Source organism: Mus musculus, chromosome 7, assembly GCF_000001635.26.
Source record: "Mus musculus strain C57BL/6J chromosome 7, GRCm38.p6 C57BL/6J".
NCBI lineage: Eukaryota > Metazoa > Chordata > Mammalia > Rodentia > Muridae > Mus > Mus musculus.
In genome coordinates, this window is record NC_000073.6 from 122,169,888 (window position 1) to 122,188,357 (window position 18,470).

The 18,470-nt window shown below is 49.2% G+C and overlaps 1 protein-coding gene across 13 annotated transcripts; it reads right to left on the bottom strand.

Annotated features, from left to right (window-relative positions):
- Positions 1–5: 5 nt before the first annotated feature.
- Ern2 (endoplasmic reticulum (ER) to nucleus signalling 2) lies at positions 6–16,352 on the bottom strand. Of its 13 annotated transcripts, none has more exons than NR_133565.1 (22): positions 16,176–16,344; positions 13,963–14,068; positions 13,275–13,308; positions 12,948–13,020; positions 11,664–11,736; positions 11,405–11,512; positions 10,981–11,082; positions 9,882–10,146; positions 7,879–7,957; positions 7,642–7,789; positions 7,409–7,530; positions 6,636–6,782; positions 6,302–6,443; positions 4,092–4,173; positions 3,742–3,931; positions 3,566–3,665; positions 3,286–3,482; positions 1,776–1,923; positions 1,569–1,696; positions 618–737; positions 467–534; positions 6–385 (listed from the first exon to the last, which is right to left on the bottom strand). NR_133565.1 is itself a non-coding variant. In NM_001316689.1 (22 exons), exons 1-22 carry the CDS (start codon positions 16,263–16,265, stop codon positions 179–181), a joined length of 2,733 nt encoding a protein of 910 aa, NP_001303618.1. In that variant the 5' UTR covers positions 16,266–16,344; the 3' UTR covers positions 6–178. The 13 variants fall into 13 exon arrangements, 11 of the variants coding, with proteins under 11 accessions (NP_001303618.1, NP_036146.2, XP_011240121.1 ...); NM_001316689.1 differs by having other exon boundaries at positions 614–737; NM_012016.3 differs by having other exon boundaries at positions 614–737; positions 4,092–4,176.
- Between the last annotated feature and the right edge of the window lie 2,118 nt (positions 16,353–18,470).

Consider the following 18,470-nt stretch of genomic DNA (forward strand, 5'->3'; position numbering starts at 1 on the left):
TTTTTGGTCTTGTATTTCTTAAGAGTCCCCTGCCCCCAGAGGTTTTTGGTTTTTTTTTTTTTTTTTTGCATTAACAGCCTGAGTCCCTTAGACCGCTGCCCATCTTTTCTGTCACGCCTGAGACTAGACTGAGCCACAGGCTCAACTCCTTGGTCCTCCTTTGGACCCTCTGGATGTCTCAGCTCTTTGTGGCATCTGGCCTCCTGGCTTCCAGAGCTGGTGGGTAGTAGGGCAGGAAGAGGCTCTCAGAGGCGCAGGTCCTCATGGCACGGTGAGTGTGCAGCAACAGCCTGGGGAATCGCTGTGTGAAGTACTGAATGAAGCCAGCAGGAAGTTGGCCTAGTGTCTGGCGCACCTCAGCTGGGAGCTCCCTGTAGTGGTGCTTCTGGGGACGGGCAGGACAAGGATCCTGGCTCAGCTGTGGCAGACCATCCCTGATAGGTCCCACCCGGGCTCTAGAACATACCTTGTTCCTCATGGCCCGGAGCAGGTCTCGAACTGATGTCCCTTTGTATGAGCGGAACCTTTTCAGATCTGCAGGCAGAGAAATGAGCTGCAGAGGTGTTTCCCCCTGGCTCTCTGCCCCTCAGACCCACCCAAGTGAGGCCTCTACCTGCCTGCAGAGGGGCTGAGATGTGCTTGTGCCAGTCTTCCCGGACCACCTTGTAGCTTCCTGCCTCCAGCGCCGACACGAGAGGCCCCTGATCTGGTTCCTTCTCCAACCAGTCACTGACATCCTAGGACCCCACAGAGCACCTGAGCCTTGTGGCCAGTATCAGAGACCTCAGGGCCAGGAGGCTAATATTGTGGCTAATGTTGGAGTAGCAAAATGTCTTAGGATGACAAGGGCTATGGCCTCCTGGAAAGTATGGCTTCCCTATGCCCTGCTTCAATGCCACAACCCATCTTGGAGGAAGCATTGTTGCCTCTGTCCTACAGCTAGGCAGCCTGTAGCTCAGGTGTAGTCTCTTGCCCAAGGTCACACATAGAAGGATTATCTATATTGACGTCACAGCATAAATGACTGAAGATGAGCGAGGACTGCATTTGCATACAGGGATAGCTAGAGCAAACGCACAGATCCCAGGGTCCGAGGTGGCAAGGCTCTGTTTTCCCAAATGAGCCACTCCGAGTTTCCTTTGCTTGTTCAGGACCGGTGGGGTTTGAATGGGAATGCCTTCCACAGGCTCATATGTTTGACTGTCTGGTCCCCAGTTAGCGGAAATGTTAGGGAAGATTTGGGTGTAGTCTTGTTGAAAGACGGGTGTCATTAGGTGTGGGCTTAGAGATTTCAAAAGCCCACACCAGGCCCAGTGTTCCTTTCTTGGCCTGCAACTTTGGATCAGATGTGAGCTCTCGGCTACTACTGCGACATCATGTCTGCCTTCCACCACAACACCAAGATGATAATCTGAGACTCTGAGCAAGTCCCCAATTAAATGCTTCCTTTCTAAGTTGCCTTGATCATGGTGTCTCCTCAGAGCAATAGAACAGTAAGACAGGACCCAAAAGCTTTGGGGGTGGGGGTGGGGTGGGGGTAGGGAGGGGGCTTCCCAAGATCATCTAACCTGGAAGAACTGGAGCTCCTTAGCTCTGCTCCAAAAGAGGGGGTGAGCCAGTACCCATCCTGCCGAGGGGCGATCCTGGGGCAGCAAGCTCAGCATGGCTCTCACTAAGTCCAATGCCACAACCTTGTCTGGAGGGCAGAAGAGAGCATGGGTTATACGTCCTCCTCCGTCTCATGCCTGCTTCCTCCCATCTTTGCTGGTTCTCACCATGGGTCTCTTCCTGCAGCTGAGCCAGACAGGGATCCCCTGAGAGGATGTTGGCCTGTCGGTAGAGACTCTCTCCAAAGGGGTGGCTGCCACCGGAAAGCACGTAATAAAATACGCAGCCTGCGGAGAAGATATCCACAGCGCTGGTCTGGGGGCCAGAAAGAAAGGAGGAAGTGAGCCTTGCTAAAGTCCCTCTGAACCTGGAGAGCAGCGGGGAGCGGGGGTCAGGGGTTGTTGAGACCAGGAGTCAAGAGGTGGTTTCTTTGTCCCTGCTGAACTTCTAGTGCTGGTTTTCCTTCTTGTAGAGAGTTACAGGTAGTGGAGCTGAGTGAGGCTGGCCACACAGAGAAGGGATCAGAGTGAAAACTGGTGACCTGATCACCACTGACTGTCACCAGGAGACTGCCAGGATGGTACAGTTGAATCTTTTCCAAGTGCATTTAACAATCTGGGGAGGGGGCAAGGCAGGGGTGTTTCCCCAATGTTAAAATACTTAGTCTACACTGGTATTGGGTCCTACATGAGTGATTAGGTCAGGACAGGTAAGAGGCAGCATCTTTTTTTCTACGTAGCTTGAACTCAGGGTCATCCTGAGTGCTGCAATGACAGGCTGCTGTGCCCAGCTCTTATGCATGTGAGTCCCTCAGTGCTTCTGAAGCCCAGTGAAGGTTAAACATTTTCTAAGTCGGGCATGGGGTTTGTAATTCTAGCACTCACGAAGCTGAAGTAGGGAAGTTGAGAGTTCAAGGTTGGCCTAGGCTAGGTAGTAAGACCCTGTGTTAACAAGGTCATTGTCATGGTTTCACAACTCGGGGTGGGGGGTGGTGGGGGTGGGGGGTGGTTGTGATAGTTTGAATAGGTTTGGCCCCTTTAGACTCATGTGTTTGAATGCTTAGCCCATGGGGAGTGGCACTGTTAGGAAGTGTGATCTCATTGAAGTAGGTGTGTCACTGAGGGGGTTGGTTGGCTCTGAGGTCTCTTAAGGCTCAAGCCTTCCCCCACTGTGGTACTAGATCTTCCTCTTGGCTGCCTATGGAAGAGTCTTCTTCTGGCTGCCTTTGCATCAAGATATAGAACTCTTGGCTCCTCCAGCACCGTGTCTGCCTGCACTCTCCCATGCTTCCCAGCATGATAATAATGGATGGAACCTCTGAAACTGTAAGCCAGCCCCAGTTAAATGTTTATAAGAGTTACCTTGGTCATGGTGCTCTTCACACTCATGGAACCCCTAACTAAGACAGTGGAACTGACACGTACTGTCAGGAGCGGATGGTCCCCTGTGTACTGTGCCATGTTTAGCAGCATCCCTGGCCTCAGAGGATGTCAGAGATGCTTTCTTCCCAAGGCAAGCCAGCCAAAATGTATCCAGACATTGCCTAATATCTTCTTAGCTACAGAAAAGACCCTGTTGGAGACTGCCTTGGGGAAGAGGGGATAGATTATCCCGGGGGTCTCTTTCAGAGAAGAGGTAGGACACAGTGAAAGCCCTGTGACTATTGGGCAGACTCACCGGGCTGTCTGGGGGGAGCTGCAGGAGCTCTGGTGCCATCCAGCCTTCTGTGCCGGGAATACCAGAATGGAGACTGAAGCTACAACGGCCAACAGGTAGCTTCTTGCAGAGGCCGAAGTCAGAGATGACCACTCTGCCTTGGCCCTGGCTGTCAGGCCCAGCCATGAGAATGTTGGCTGGCTTTAGGTCACGGTGTACTACATACAGGAAGGGAGTGGAGAGAGTGAGTGATGGCTAATGGGGAGCGGCAGGGGGCTAAGGACTGGAAGCAAGACGGTACCTATGTGTAAGGAATGTAGATGGGCCAGGCCGGACATCATCTGCTGCAGCACTGTGGTGGGCTCCAGGCCCCAGCGATCTAGGTCTGGGCTCTCCACGTACTAAGATGAGGGAGAGATAAAATGTCACTCTCCAGTCCAAGTCCTCCTCCCTTACCTCCCTGGGCTCCCACCTCACCTCTTGCAAGGAGGCCTGGCAGAGCTCCAAGGCAATGTAGTGGAACTGGGGACCATGCTCAGTGCAGAAGTAGCGAAGCACGTTGGGGTGCCGGTCAGACTCTTGCAGCAGCTGCACCTCTCGCCGAACCAAGCCAAAGCACTCTCGGAGGAGCCTCTTCACAGCTACTGCCCGCCCCTCAAACTGTCCTCTGAGAGGTGGTCCAGGGGTGGGGGTGGGGGTTCAGAGAGCAGATAAGGAAAAGAGTGGGGACCTATCCTCACATCTGGGAGTCTGGAAGGATGGCTGTCCTTTGGTTGTTGTCAAAAGGGCTGCAAGTGATGGAGCCTGCAGCTCCACCTGCCACTCACCGGAAAACAAAAGTCCCTCCTGCCCCACGGCCCAGCACATCCTTGGGGTTGAAGGAAATCTTCCCCACCACGGTGGGCTGCCCTGCTTCAGGGAAGGAAGATATTGTCCTCTTAGTGATCTCTGCCTACAGTCATCCTCCCTGCCTGCCTCTACCACCTGTAATCCAGACCCACCCACCATCTTGACCACTCTCCAGACTTCCACCCTTTTGTGCTGGGTGTGCAGCAGTGGCTGAGAGCACGAACCCACGTGCCAGGCACATGACTGCAGTGGCTGGTGCTGCTGTTGGTGTGGCTAGGCAAGTGCCTCAGGGCTGACAGTGATGGCACCTGTGCCAGTGTGAGGAACAAGCAGATCCTGGAGGGGGGAGTGGGTGATGTTGACTGTGTGTCTTCATTTTGAGCACTTTCTGCCCCCGATGCTTGCTTTCCCTTCTTTGCTCTGCAGTCTGCAGTCTCCCCTAACACTTTCTGTAACCCTTCTTTTCATTGACGTTGAATTGTTTCAATTAAAAGGATGAATTCAAGTAGACAGGAGTGTGATGAGGGTGAGCACAGGAATAGTGAGTAAGGGCGATGCTGGCTTTTTCAGTCCTCGCCTACAGCACAGCACAGTCTTGGTGTGCAAATAAGATGGGTAAGGTTGGGAGTAGGGAGATGTCTCAGTCAATAAAGTGCCTGCCTTGCCATGAGAACTGAGTTAGAGCCCAGCATCCATGTGAGAAACTGGGCACAGTAACCCCAGCATTGAGGAGGCTGAGAGAGGTTGATCCTTTGTGTGTGTGTGTGTGTGTGTGCAAGAACAGCTCTGGGTGGGAAAATATAGAATATTGACTGCAGAAAGACAGACAAGCAGATGCCACCGGCAGGCACACACACATGCACACACATAGAAGAATAGCCCTGGGGGAAAAAAAATAGAGTTTTGTCTGCAGAAAGACAAATGGACTCCACTCTAGAGTCTTGTGGTCCATGAAAAGGGTTTCTGGGGCCCAATGGAATGGTTATCTACTTGGACTCAGTGGAGTTAATGGATGACAAGAACATCTCAGGGCTGGGGTCATCCTGCTGTGGAGCCTTTTAAGAAATATCCCCCAATGAGCCGGGCGTGGTGGTTCACGCCTTTAATCCCAGCACTTGAGAGGCAGAAGCAGGCAGATTTCTGAGTTCGAGGCCAGCCTGGTCTACAGAGTGAGTTCCAGGACAGCCAGGGCTACACAGAGAAACCTTGTCTTGAAAAAAAAAAAAAAAAAGAAAAGAAAAGAAAAGAAATATCCCCATGGGCTCGAGATGTAGCTCAGAGAACTTTCCTCTCAGGAGGGGCTGTGACCCAGGGAAGAGGAGAACATGGGTGAATACTGGAGCTTTAAGCTAAGAGCCAGGCAGACATCAGCTTAAGTGAGTGGACAGCAGGTGGGAATTTGGCCTGAGAAAGAAGGGAGAACAGCAATGGGAGATACCAGCTTACAAAAGACACCAGTCCAGCTCAGAGGCAAAGAGCACAAAGAGCCAACAGATGCACAGGCCATACCCCTTAAGCACTGAGTAGACACCAATGGGTCTTTGAAGGCTCAAGCTAAGGATTAAAACAAGAAACATTGAGAGGAACATTGAAACAAAATCAAAACCACTCCTAGGTAATTTACTGCTACCATTTCCAAAAACATTATTTTAAAACAATTATTAACATCAGCTAGGTAGGATTTGTTAGACATATATCCTAGGCTGGCCTTGAACTTCTGATCCTCCATCCTCCATTTCCTGAGTGAGGGGATTATATGTGAGTACCGCCATGGCTGTTTTATGAGTGCTAAGGTTCAAACCCAGGGCTCCATGCATACTAGGCGTACATTCTCATAACTTAGATATGTTCCCAACACTGACTTGCTAGTAACGATGGTAGTAATGATCACAGTGCGGTGATGCTCTGAGGTGGGAGTTTGTACTCCCACTGGACCAGTGAGAAAACAGATGGGTAAAGGAAACTCTCCAAAAGCTAGCTGACCACAGATTGATCTACACACAGTTCTATTCACAACCAGAGACCCTGAAAATAACAATAAAATAATAACAAGACACTCGAGGAGACTGTCCCTTATTGCTCTATCCTGCCATCTGTGGTCTCTGAGGACTCAACTTTGAAATCAAATTATATTCACCTGTTCTTCTTCTCTACCTTTGGCTCCCCAATTTTGTTGACTCAAGTTTACCTTCAGGGTCATGAGGTGGCTGGGCTGGCTCTGAGGGGCTTTGAAATCTCCTCTGGTCCTGTAAGATGTCCCTTGAGAGCTGTCCCTGAGCATCCTGTGAGAGGTCAGGAGGGCCAGCAGGTGCTGAAGGGCTCTGCTGCTGCTGTAATATAGGGGTTTTAGTGGGTGCCAGCCTTCCTCCTGACGGACCCCAACCTTGCTAGAGTTGGGTTCACAGTAGAGCTTGGACTCCCAGAGCATAGGAGGGAGGCAGAGGCAGCTGAAGGTGGGCAATCGAGAAGCAGAGTTCTCTAGGAAGACTCTAAAATGAACAATGTCAGGATGTTGGACTTACCTGCCTCATCAGGTAGAGGACCCAGGCTCCCAGGAGGATGGCAGTGAAGGTAGCTGCTAGCAGGTCTTGGGATCCCAGCCCTGGATAAGAGTCTGAAGCTTTCTCTTCAGGATGTAGTTCTGGATCCTCCCTCCTCAGGTTTAGGAGCTAGGAACAAAGCAGGTTTCACTTGTGGTGAAAGCTTCCTCCTGTGAGGAAACCCCCAAATCTTCATCACTGGGTCCAGGGCAGGGCTTAGCAGAAGGGCTAGGGAGGGGCTGTGTGAGGGGCTACATCGTGCTGTCCATGATTCTGAAACATCATGGCACTCAGGAGAGCTTACCAAGCCTAACTGAAGACCAACATCTCTTTGAATGTCATTAAAATCCACATGCTGGAGGCTTGAAACTATGAGGTTTCCCTCTGGAGATTAGGAATTTGGTGTGCCTGGAGAAAACTCCTAGGTAATTTGAAAATCATTGCTTCTTCTAACCTTGAGCTACTTACTAGTGCTTCTCCAATCTCTCCCGGGAGAGCAGGCCTTTATAGTTTTTCTGTTTTCAATTTCTCACTTGATGAATATTTTACAATGTTTACACTGAAGAGTAAGGGGAAAAACTTGGGAAGTATGCTTTGTGATTTAGGAAGCCAATATAATTTTGACATTTCAAACATGCCTGGTAGTAGCAGCAACAAAATATTTTCTGGTAACTTCCATGAGATTGACTGGAGATACAGGGGCTGCATGCACGTCTTCTCGGTCCCCCCTCAGCCCCTGCCATCCCAGCACTGACCTCAAAAAAGACAGGTGGAGCATGGAGGTCCTCTGAGGCTCGTGTCTCAGCAGACACTTTCCCTGGGATGGGATGAACCCGCAGCATGGTTGTGTGTAGAACGGGGGGAGGTTCGTGGTATCCTAAGTGTCAGGAATAAAAGCCAGAGTGTTGAGAGTGCATATTTAAAATTAGAAATTGGGATTAGAGTCTTTTATCTTCGTCTACTTCAAATTAAAATCAGGAGGCCTCACCAATGAGTAGCCACTGGCTGGGGAGGGCCACGCTGCCTGAGGGGTATCTGACAGCAGTGCTGGGTGAGCCCTCTCGCTCCCCCGAGACTTGAAGTGTCACCTCATCTGTTGTGGGACCGTCCATGGGTGCCAGGGTCAGTCCACGGGGCTATGGCAGAAGATGGAGAGTCGCATGTGCAAGAAGCCCCTTTCCTGCTCTACCCCTCTTTGCAGCCCACTCATAGATCCCCTTCTCACCACGAGGGCCACCCCAGCGTGGACCAGTGCTTTAGAGACATAGAACCCAGCTTCTTCTTTCCCCACATACAGTGTCATCCTAAAGGGAGGGGAAGGAGAAGGTTGGTGCGTAGCTTCTGCATTACCTTACCCGTGTCCTTTGTATTTTCTTCCATGTTGACTCTAGAATTGACCATGTGACTTGCCAATGAGACACATATAACACAACCATAGACTAGAATGATTCTTGAGTGTTGGGAGTTGCCCTTCAGTACTGTTATCTAAAACCCTGAGACTACCGGGTAAGGAAGCCTACTCTCCCACAAGGGTGAAAGACCTTATGGTATATGAATGAAACATTCTACCTGTCACCTTGTCAGCCAAGTGGCCCACCAACTACTAGATAGGTAAGTGACACTATCCTGGATTGTTGCCTCCACCAACTCACCGGATGATTCCAGAGAAACAAACAAACAAACAAACAAACAACAAACAAAACAAAACCGTACCTGGATGACCCACAGAATCTTGAAAAATAGCAAGTGTCTATTGCTTTTAAGCTACAAGAGTTGTAGTAGTTTGTTATGTAGAAAAACTAACTGGTGTACAATCTATAACATTTTTTTCAATGTAAGTCTCATTTTTTTAAAGATGGGGGGAATCTTACTATGTAGCCCAGGCTAGCCTCAAATTCACAATGCTCTGCCAGCAGCATCCTGAGTACTGGGAATATGGATATGCACCACCACACCTGGCCCAGACCTCAGTAAGAACTCAGTCTTTGCCAGGTGGTAGCCCACACCTTTAATCCCAGAACTTGGGAGGCAGAAGCAGGCAGATCTTTGAGAGTTTGAGACCAGCCTGGTCTACAAAGTGAGTTACAGGACAGCCATGGATGTCACACAGAGAAATCATGTTGAAAAAAAGAAAAAAAAAATGAACTAATTTTTCTGAATTGGAACTCATCACCTCTCTCTTCTTTCTCTTTTAGTGCTTTGAACTACTGAAAATGAAAGCAGCCATGAACTTCTAGAAGTCTTTGCCTCCTTGCTTACAGGCTGAACTCTAACAATCCTGGTCCTCCTGCTCTCCAAACCCCATCCCTCTCTATCACTCTCTACCCAGTACCCCGAGCTTTGCTGCTTACAGCATCATCTTTATCAATGTAATGCATTGTATTTTCTACACATAGGGGTGTTTTGCCTGCATGTATGTCTGTACACTCCACACATGCATGGTGCTCACAGGGGCCAGAAAGAGGGCATCAGGTCACTTGGAACTGGAGTTACAGATGTTGTAAGCCACATGAGTGCTGGGAATTGAACCTGGGTCCTTTGGAAGAGCAGTCAACACTCTAAGTACTGTGCCACCTCTCCAGCACCTATGTGTGTGTGAGAGGAGGGGTGGGAAAGAGGGGGGTCTCCCTAGGCAGCTCTAACTGGCCTCAAACTCACAGAGATCTGCCTGCCACTGCCTCTAGAGTGCTGGGATTAAAGGTATGCACCACCATGCCTGCCTCACAGTGTCATCTTTTCTAAACTCATTCTGAGATATTCAGTTGTCTCTTTACCCTTATTTCACTGTGCTATGATTACCTTTTATATGTCTGCCCCCACACTAGACTGAGTTTCCTGTTGGCAGGAACACTGACTTTGTCGGACTCTCAGAGCCTAGTAAATGGCTGGTATACAATAAATTCCTAGTTAGCATTTTTGTAGCAAATGGAATGAATGGGCAATTCCTGACTTTTTCAGTCTGTGTCTTGGGATGGCATGAGAAAGGGTAGCACTTAAAGTATCGAACAATCAGGTCGGTATGGCATCTACAGACCAAAACAGGATGAGATCCAGAGAACCCTCCCCCAACTCAATCACTTGCTAAACGTTCACTATTCAGGAGTCCTAGGGACACTTTTTTGACACTTCTGATTCAGCTGTATTGGTGAGTCATTATGAATGGGTATTCCACTGGGGCTGTAACACCTCGAGAAACCCCCTCCCCGGGTTCTATAGATGGACACTTACAAAAGCTGGGTGTCTAAGGAAGAGAACTGGGTGGCTGTGTCTTGGTAGCTGGAGGCAGGAAGACGGATGTGGCCCCAGCGGAGGACAAGGAAATGTAGGGTGTCCCGAGCCAGTGTGAGATGGGGCAGCTGGTGCAGACCATCCTGGTGCCATGTGTAAATCCCTGTCACAGGCACTCCCAGGTCCTGTGTCCACAGCACAATTCCACTTCCTGGATCCACAGTGAGAAGCAGGCCCATCCCACAGGATGTCAGGTGGCTCATGTCTACCGAGAAAGACAGCTGGGGAGATGTCGGAGAGATCTCATGGGACACACCAGAAAGCAGTTTGGGTGGGGGCTTATTAATGTGTGCAAAGTTCATGGAGGGTATTGGGACATAGGAAGACCAACCAGAGTCTGTTTCAAACAGAAAGTGATTGGTTGGGGTCCTCCAAAGTTGGCTCATGTGTGTCTGTGAGTCTGGGTCATTTGAGCGAGTTAAGACGAGAGATCACACGAGGGAGAGATTTTAGGATGCAGGTTGTCAATCACAGACATGGTCAGACTGATATTCATTAAGGTGGGTCAAGTAGAGTGGCTTGGTGGGTCCTTTGAGAAGAACTTGGAGTATGAAGGGGTCAGTTAGGAGCCGTGGCAGGGTCAGTCATGTGCCAGAGTTACCTGCATAGTTAGGAGCACCTGTGAGGTTGCTCCGAAAGTTGAGTAGGATAGATATAATATCAAGGGTATAATAGCAAGAGTGATATTGGGAGTCATACAGGGCCATCTGCAAGAGTCCATCACCGTGCTGAGATCAGTTAGGACCTGACAGGATTGAGCAGGGCATTAGGGAGGTTGCTTGGGGGTCCCTTAAGATGCAAGGGGTCACCTCAGGCTACCTGGCTGGGGTCATTTGGAGTATGGAGAAGTTCGGATGTATTGCTCAGGCTATGTGATCATCAGAGTCAACCCAGGTCATCTGTCAGGCTGTCATTCATCATGTGAGGGGACAGTGGATCAGTGGATCAGTATTTGCTAGTATTTGGTCCTGATGTCACCCGGGGCTTCCCAGGTTGGGGACTTTGTTCCAAGGTAACGCTGCAAAAGGGGAGGACTCACATTTCCCGGGTGAGCCATTCAGGAGGGGTGCTGAGTAGCGGCGATAGGTTGTGTTCCACCGCAGGGCTGGGGTCCGTAGGTCATGCATGGAGACTGTGTACTCTGTGTGTCACAAGCAAAGCTACCAGGAGAATGGTCATGTGGTCCTTCCCAAACCCAACTCCAGAGACTGTCTCTCTTGTAGGACTGGCTATTCCTCAAGCATGTGAATTGTAGGTCTGATGACCAAGCTCACCACTATACTTCTAGCTCCTTGGTCAGTGCTCAGAAAAAAATGTTTATTAGTGATGGTAAGATGGACTGGCTAGCCTGACTTCAATTTAGATAGCAACTGTCAAGCCTGGACAAAGGAAAAGAGGGGGCTTCGCAGACGTAGGGAACATCTGACTTACGTGTTCGCAGACGTAGGGAACATCTGACTTACGTGTTCGGCCAATGAAAAGTTGAGGAGTAGAGAGGCCTTCTGTGGTCAGTGTCATCTGAGTCTCCCCTGACTCAGGGTCCACTACAAACCAGGCATCCTGCTTCCGGCCTGCGGAGGAGGGAAGTGGGTCTGAAAGTGTCGTGGTGGTGTAGGGGAAGGTGTGTGTGCCCTTTTGTTCCTGGCTAAGTTGCTCTGACAGGACCTAGGTCCCCCTTCTTACAAGCTGGGTTTAGCCCCCAGGGGATGCAAAGATACTCACCTGTGTAGAAGACACCATCAGAGCTGCGACAGGGAGAGGCATGAACCAGCTCTGGGATGGTGAATGGCAGTTTCTGAGAGGGAAAAAGGTCCAAGAATGGGTAAGAGTAGAAACATGCACAGCATACCGTGTGCCACATCCTCCCAAGGTTCACCAAGCACCTGACCTTTCCACTTCCCAGGAGAGAGGAAACTGTAGCTCAGAAAGGACAAGGAGGTCAGCTCATGGCACTCAGGGAGACCAGCCTCAGAGCCAGCACCCTCAGTCACTTTGCCATAGAGCCTCTTAAAGAACTGCAGAAGATCCCACACTGTGTGCCAAGACTCCACACGATTCACTGATTCCACCTGATGATCTTCTCCAAAGAGATAGACACACACACACACACACACACACACACACACACACACACACACACACACGCAAGGATAAACAGAGACATACACACCCACATACTCACACACCCTCCACATAAACACAGACCACATGCATGTACATACACATATAAACACACACATACATACATGCACATAAACACACAGACACACCCATACAAACCACGCAAACCTACACTAGCACAAGATTAAAAAAATCAGTGGTCACAAAAGACTCAGCAAGATTGAGGAGCTGTTTGGACTCAGTGTTGGTGGTGAGTGTGGCTCGGCCCTCTGCCCTCCTTTTGCCCATTCTCTGTCTTTCTGTCTCTCTGTCTCTCTGTCTCTGTCTCTCTCTCTGTCTGGAGTCAGGAGTCAGACCTGAGTCTGTACTATGTCCGTGAGTTTCCTGTGTTCAGGTTTTCTATGGGTTTTAACATGGGGCACAGGGCAAGATGAACATACATAAACCACCAACCAGAGCCAGAGAACTAGAGCCATCCAGCCAACTCAAATACTTAATGAGCAAACTCAGACTAGCAGAACTACCCAGATGAACCCAGGCTAATTATGAGGGGTTTTTGTTTTTGTTGTTTTATTTTGTTTTTGTTTGGTTGGTTGGTTTTGGTTTTACATCTTTGAATTTGTGGGTGATATGCTAACCATACAGTTTTCACCTTAACTTCCCTAGGGTCCTGGAGGTGCCCTATGATATACTCAGAGCTCTGACATTCTACTCTGTGGACACAGCCAGACTTGCCACTCTACACACAGCATTTTTACAATGTTCAGAGCCTTGCCTTACAGCTTCAAAAGACACACCACTCTGACACACTGTCCTTTCACCCATTGGCTCTCTGGCTGATGGATTCCTGCCGGGACCCATCCCGAGCAGTGAGGGGAAACATACCATCAGCCCCTGTTGTTTCTGGGTTCCCAAGACATACAGGCTGCCGTCAGCTGGGTCAGAGAGAAAGGCCATTCTGTGGAGCAGAGAGGGACATGGGGAAGGCTAGGTGCATGGCCCTGCTTTCATGAAGGTTCTTTCCCCTACACCTTCTCAAAACTGTCAGAGCCCATCTTTGTGGAAGGCACCTTGGGGCAGCAGGAGTCCTTGCCACATCAGTTGAGACTCTTCCTAACTTCTGACATACTCCCAAGTGCCCCATCCCCCAAACTCTCACACAACTTTGGCTCCCCTAGTCACTCTTTCCATAAGAGGCCCCAATTCACTTACTCTGTGACATACATTGGGCCCTGGATGATGGGGTCTGTAGGGACAAAGACATGGAATCAGAACCTCTTTTCGACTCTGTTGTAAAGCATACTCAAACTCACCAAGTGTTTACCTTGTGCCAGATACAGAGCCTAGCAAGTGGCAAAGGCTCTGCAGGCATTCTCTGCCAATCCGCTTTGCAGTTGGGAGGCAAAGTCATTGAGGCTCAGAGAGCTGAAATGATTTTCCCAAGTCCACACAGTTAGTAGGTGGTGAAGCTGCCTACAGACACTGGCTTGCTGGGATCCTAGTGTTCATGGTGTGTGTGTGTGTGTGTGTGTGTGTGTGTGTGTGTGTGTGAAGGTCAGAGATGTCTTCCTCAATTGCTCTCCACCCTCCTTTTCTTTGAGACAGAGTCTCCCACTGAACCTGGAGCTCACTAATTTGGCTCGGCTGGCTGGCTAAGATCTTCCTGCCTCTGCCTTCCCAGGGCTGTGGTCCAGAAACACACTGTTGTGGTTGTTTTGCTTTTGTTCTATGTGGGTGCTGGCAATCCAAACTCAAGTCCTCATGCCTGTGTGGCAAGCAAATTACTAACTGAGCCATCTCCCCAGCCCTTTAAGGCTCTTGTTCCTATCTTCAATGCCAAGGTGAATGCCCACTCCCCGGCACTGAGAGACCTAAGGAGAGATAGGTGTTCCTTGCTTACCATCCTTCACTGTCCACTTCAAGTCCCCTGTCTGCTTGTTCAGTGCATGGAGACTTCCGTCCAAGGTAGACACAAACAGAAGGCTCTCTGGCCTGACAGACTGGACCTAGAATGGGAAACACAATCATTTCATCAGAGGGCTCCAGGACCACCTTGCCTTTGCCTCAGGCAACCAGACTTTTCTGTTTGAAGAGACAGAGAGGGAAAGAAAAGTGAACTTGGTCTTATTAGGGGTTTGAGGAGGCTACAGAACAAGCTGGGGGAGCCAAAGGGACTTTGACTCTCACTTCCTCCCTTTCCCCCACATCTTTCTGTTTTCCAAAATAGACCTAAGGTGGGAACGTGTCATATGCATCAGTATGAACTCCTGGAGCTCTCTGGCTGTCTGGATGAATGAATGCTCCTCAGGTTCAGCTATAGAGCCTGTTTCAAAAGATAAGGTGGAAAATAATGAAGGAAGATAACCAACATTAGCTCATTAGCTTCTGCCTTCCACTTGTGTGTGTGTGTGTGTGTGTGTGTGTGTGTGTGTGTGTGTGTGCACCTGCCACTCAGCACTGGGGTTACACTCATACCCACAATCATAGGCTTTTATGTGGGTGCTGGGGGTTCAAGCTCGGGTAATCATGACAGAGTGGCAAAGAAAAGACCTTCCCTGATCCATACAGCCTCCCTCTGGGATGGGAACTATAAGTATCCCCATTGCACAGGTCAGGGAGACTGAGGCACAGGGCAGTCAGGAATGGCACAAATGGGATATAGAGTCTCCTCCAAGGTCTGCTTTCCTTCTCCTTAGTCAAACGTGGGCCTGTTTTTGGAGGACCCTTTCTGCCTCCCCAGACTGGCTCAGCTGCTTTTGGTGCCAAGCTCTGTAGTCCCCCTGATGGATGCAGGAAGGAGGCTTGGAGCTACCTTACATCTGGCCCTACTGGGCACGCTTAACAGCTCTGGCCCTCCTTGAGCAAACAGGGTGAGGCTGAGCTCAGGGCAGGAACCCTAAGATCCGGGTGGCCCAGCCGCACCCCTGCCAGGGCCACATCCTGCTTCAGGACCCTCGGGTCTTGGGTGTAGCCAGTGGTATTTGCTGGAGAGTCAGGAGCCCACCAGCTATCCTCTCTCTTTTGGGCCTCAGTCTTTCCATCTGCAGCTTGACAGAGAGATGGGTCAGAAAAAAGGCTGCCTGCTGATCAGCTGTCCCAAAAAGAATTTTGTTTGGTCTTTATAGTGCTTAAAGCATTGCTTTTAATTATCTTTGTGTTGTTGCTGTTGTTGTTTTGTGAGACAAGGCCTTCTGATGTAGCTCTGCTGCTGGCTATGTAGAGCAGGCTGGCTTTGAAGTGTTAGCAATTCTCCTGCCTCTGCCTCCAGAGTTTTGGGATTAGCAAATATAATAATATGTCCAATATTAACAGCTCTTTTTTTAAACCCTAACTTTTTATTTTTATATATTTTTATTTTTTGAGATAGAGTTTCTCTATGTAGTCCTGGATGTCCTGGAATTTGTTACAATAGACCAGGCTGGCCGCAAACTCATAGCTATCTGAAATGCCTCTGCCTCCCAAGGTCTGGGATTAATTAAAGGCTGAAATTTTTATTTTTTAAAAATTTTATTTTTAAAATTCATATTTTCTAGGTTTTCCAGCAATGTTGGATCTGGCTACATCAAACTCCCATTATTTATTGGCAGCTATGATTATTCAGGCAACTAGCCTGAGTTAGAGAGAGCTCACGGGGTCTAATCCTAAGCTGTCCCTTTAGCTGGAGGTGAGGGGCAAAGAAGGTGAAGAGACTTCAGGTGGAGTGGACACTTAGAGCCCAGGCTGGGCAGAGAGAACGCTTCACCTCCAGCAGGCAGGTCGGAGCAGATTTCTAAGCGTAGGGAAGAGCGGTCCAGACACACACAAAGGGAAGCAGCATCACAAAGAGCCAGGGACTGAACCATGGGTTCACAGCCAGTTTCTCAGCAGAAGCCCCTAAGCGGACCATCCTTTCCAAGAAAACTGGATCCTCAACCGGCTTTAGAGGCCTGACTTCATGTCTACTGTCTCCTCCCCACGTGACCCTCCCCCCTTTCCCTGTTGCAGAAGAGGCTGGGCAGGTACATCTCCCCAGCCAGGTTTATGAGGGGTTCACTCACTAGGGGTCCTTTTGGGAGAACTGAGCCCAAGGGAAAGACCGGCTACACCTCCAGCCCCCCCTGGCCCTGCGCTCACCTGTGGACCGAGTTTCCCCAGCAACGTCACAAGCTGCAGCAGGAACCCGAGAGGAGACCACAGTTGAAATCTCTGGACTGGTCTCGCCATAGTCTGGGCAACCACAAAGTCTCCATCCAGCTCCCTCAGTGCCTCAGGCAATAGCGGAGCTCTCTCCACGGGAGACTCCGCCCCCGCCCCCCCGCCCCCCCCCCCCACCTCCCGAGCCAGCTGGCCGAGCAGTCATAGGTGAAACCTCACCCTGTGGTGGACCCCGCCCTTTCCATCGCACCCACGTTTCACCCAGTCCCCTCCACCTTGGCACCAAATGTGGACAGTTTGAGTTTTCCTGGGAGGTATTTTTACCAACTGAGGCTGACGCTAGAGAACGTGCCTAGGTCTGTGCTGATTCCTTTTTTTTTTTTTTAAATCTTTATTTTAAAAAAGATCTATCTACCTTATTTTATGGTGCGTTTTGCTTGCATGTATCTCTGTGTCTGACGTGTGTACTTGATGCCCAGGGAGGTCAGAAAATGGTGTTGGATCCCCCACGAACTGGAGTTAGGGATGACCGTGAAGCACTACTATGTAGGTACTGGGACTAGAACCCAGGTACCATGCAAGAACAAGTGCTCTTAACGCTGAGCCATCTCCCCTGCCTCAGGGCAAGACTCAGGCCCAGAGCTGGGACTAAAATTCAAACATCTTACCTCAATGCTTGTGCTCTTTATTATTTTATTAATTCTTCACATGACATGTGGAGATGTTAGCGCTGTTATCTCCGAAACCCAAAACACTGTGGCCCCAGTCCTGCTCCAGACTGCTGTATACCATATCCTTCAAACTCCTTTTCCTCTTACCCGCAGCTACAATACCACGCATCTTCACCTTCCTTCCCCAAATTTCAGGGGACAGATCTTTTCACTTACAGTCCCTTTGGCCTCCCCTGAGATAATAACCATATATATGTATGTATGTATATAATATACACACATATGTGTATGTATGTATATACACATATAATATGTGTATGTATATATGTATGTATGTATACACACACACACACACACATATATATATATATATATATATATATATAAAACTTCAGTTATATATTTTGTCATGCAAGCATTAGAATCTGAGCTCCAATCCCCAGCACCTATGTAGAAAAGACAGTGGGCCCCTGTTAACCCATCTGGTGATCTGTGAGACACCTTGTGGAGAAGTGATCATGGAACACACCTTGACATTGACTTCTAGCCTCTACATGCATGCACAAGCACATGACAAGTCCACATACACACATGAACACACTTACACATACTGCACAGCATAGACACATAAATGAAAGCCATCTTAGATGTCACACGAGACCTGGAAGCTTGTGAGCACACTAACCTGGTACATGCAGCTGGGAAGACAACAGAAAGATCCTATCTGAAATGAAGTAGAAGGCAAGGTCCCAGCCAATGTCCCCTGAAATGATCGTGGTATCATTGGGTCACAGCTTTTGTCCTCAATGTCTCTGTTGCGTGGATCTTCTTTCCCTTCCTGTCTTTCTCCTTTCCCTGTCACTGTCTCTATCTTTGTCTCTGTAGTTACCTACCTACCTATCTATTGTTTATCCATCATCTACCTATCTCTTCCTTAACCTGTTGAAGGTTACTCTAACAGAATGTCACAAACTAAGTATCACAGTTATTGTCCTATTACTGTAAAGAGACATAATGACTGTCTTACTTAGGGTTTCTGTGGTTCTGATGAAACACCATGACCAAAAGCAAGCTGGGGAGGAAAGGGTTTATGTGGCCTATGCTTCCATATTGCTGTTCGTCATCAAAGAAAGTCAGAGAGGAACTTAAGCAGGGAAGGAACCTGGAGGCAGGAGTGGATGCAGAGGCCATGGAGGGAGGCTGCTGACTGGTTTGCTCTCATGGCTTTGCTTGGCTGCTTTCTTATAGAACCCAAAACCACCAGCCCAGGGATGGCACCACCCTGCCCTATCAATCACTAATTAAGAAAATGCCCTACAGGCTTTCCTACAGCCTGATCTCATGGAGCCATTGTTTGTTTGTTTGTTTGTTTGTTTGTTTATATTTATTTATTTAATGTATGTGCGTATACTGTCCCTGTCTTCAGACACACCAGAAGAGGACATCAGATCTCATTACAGATGGTTGTGAGCCACCATGTGGTTGCTGGGAATTGAACTCTGGACCTCTGGAAGAGCAGCCAGTTCTCTTTAACTGCTGAACCATCTCTCCAGCCTGAGCCATTTTCCTAACTGAGGTTCCCTTCTCTGAGGTGATTTTTAGC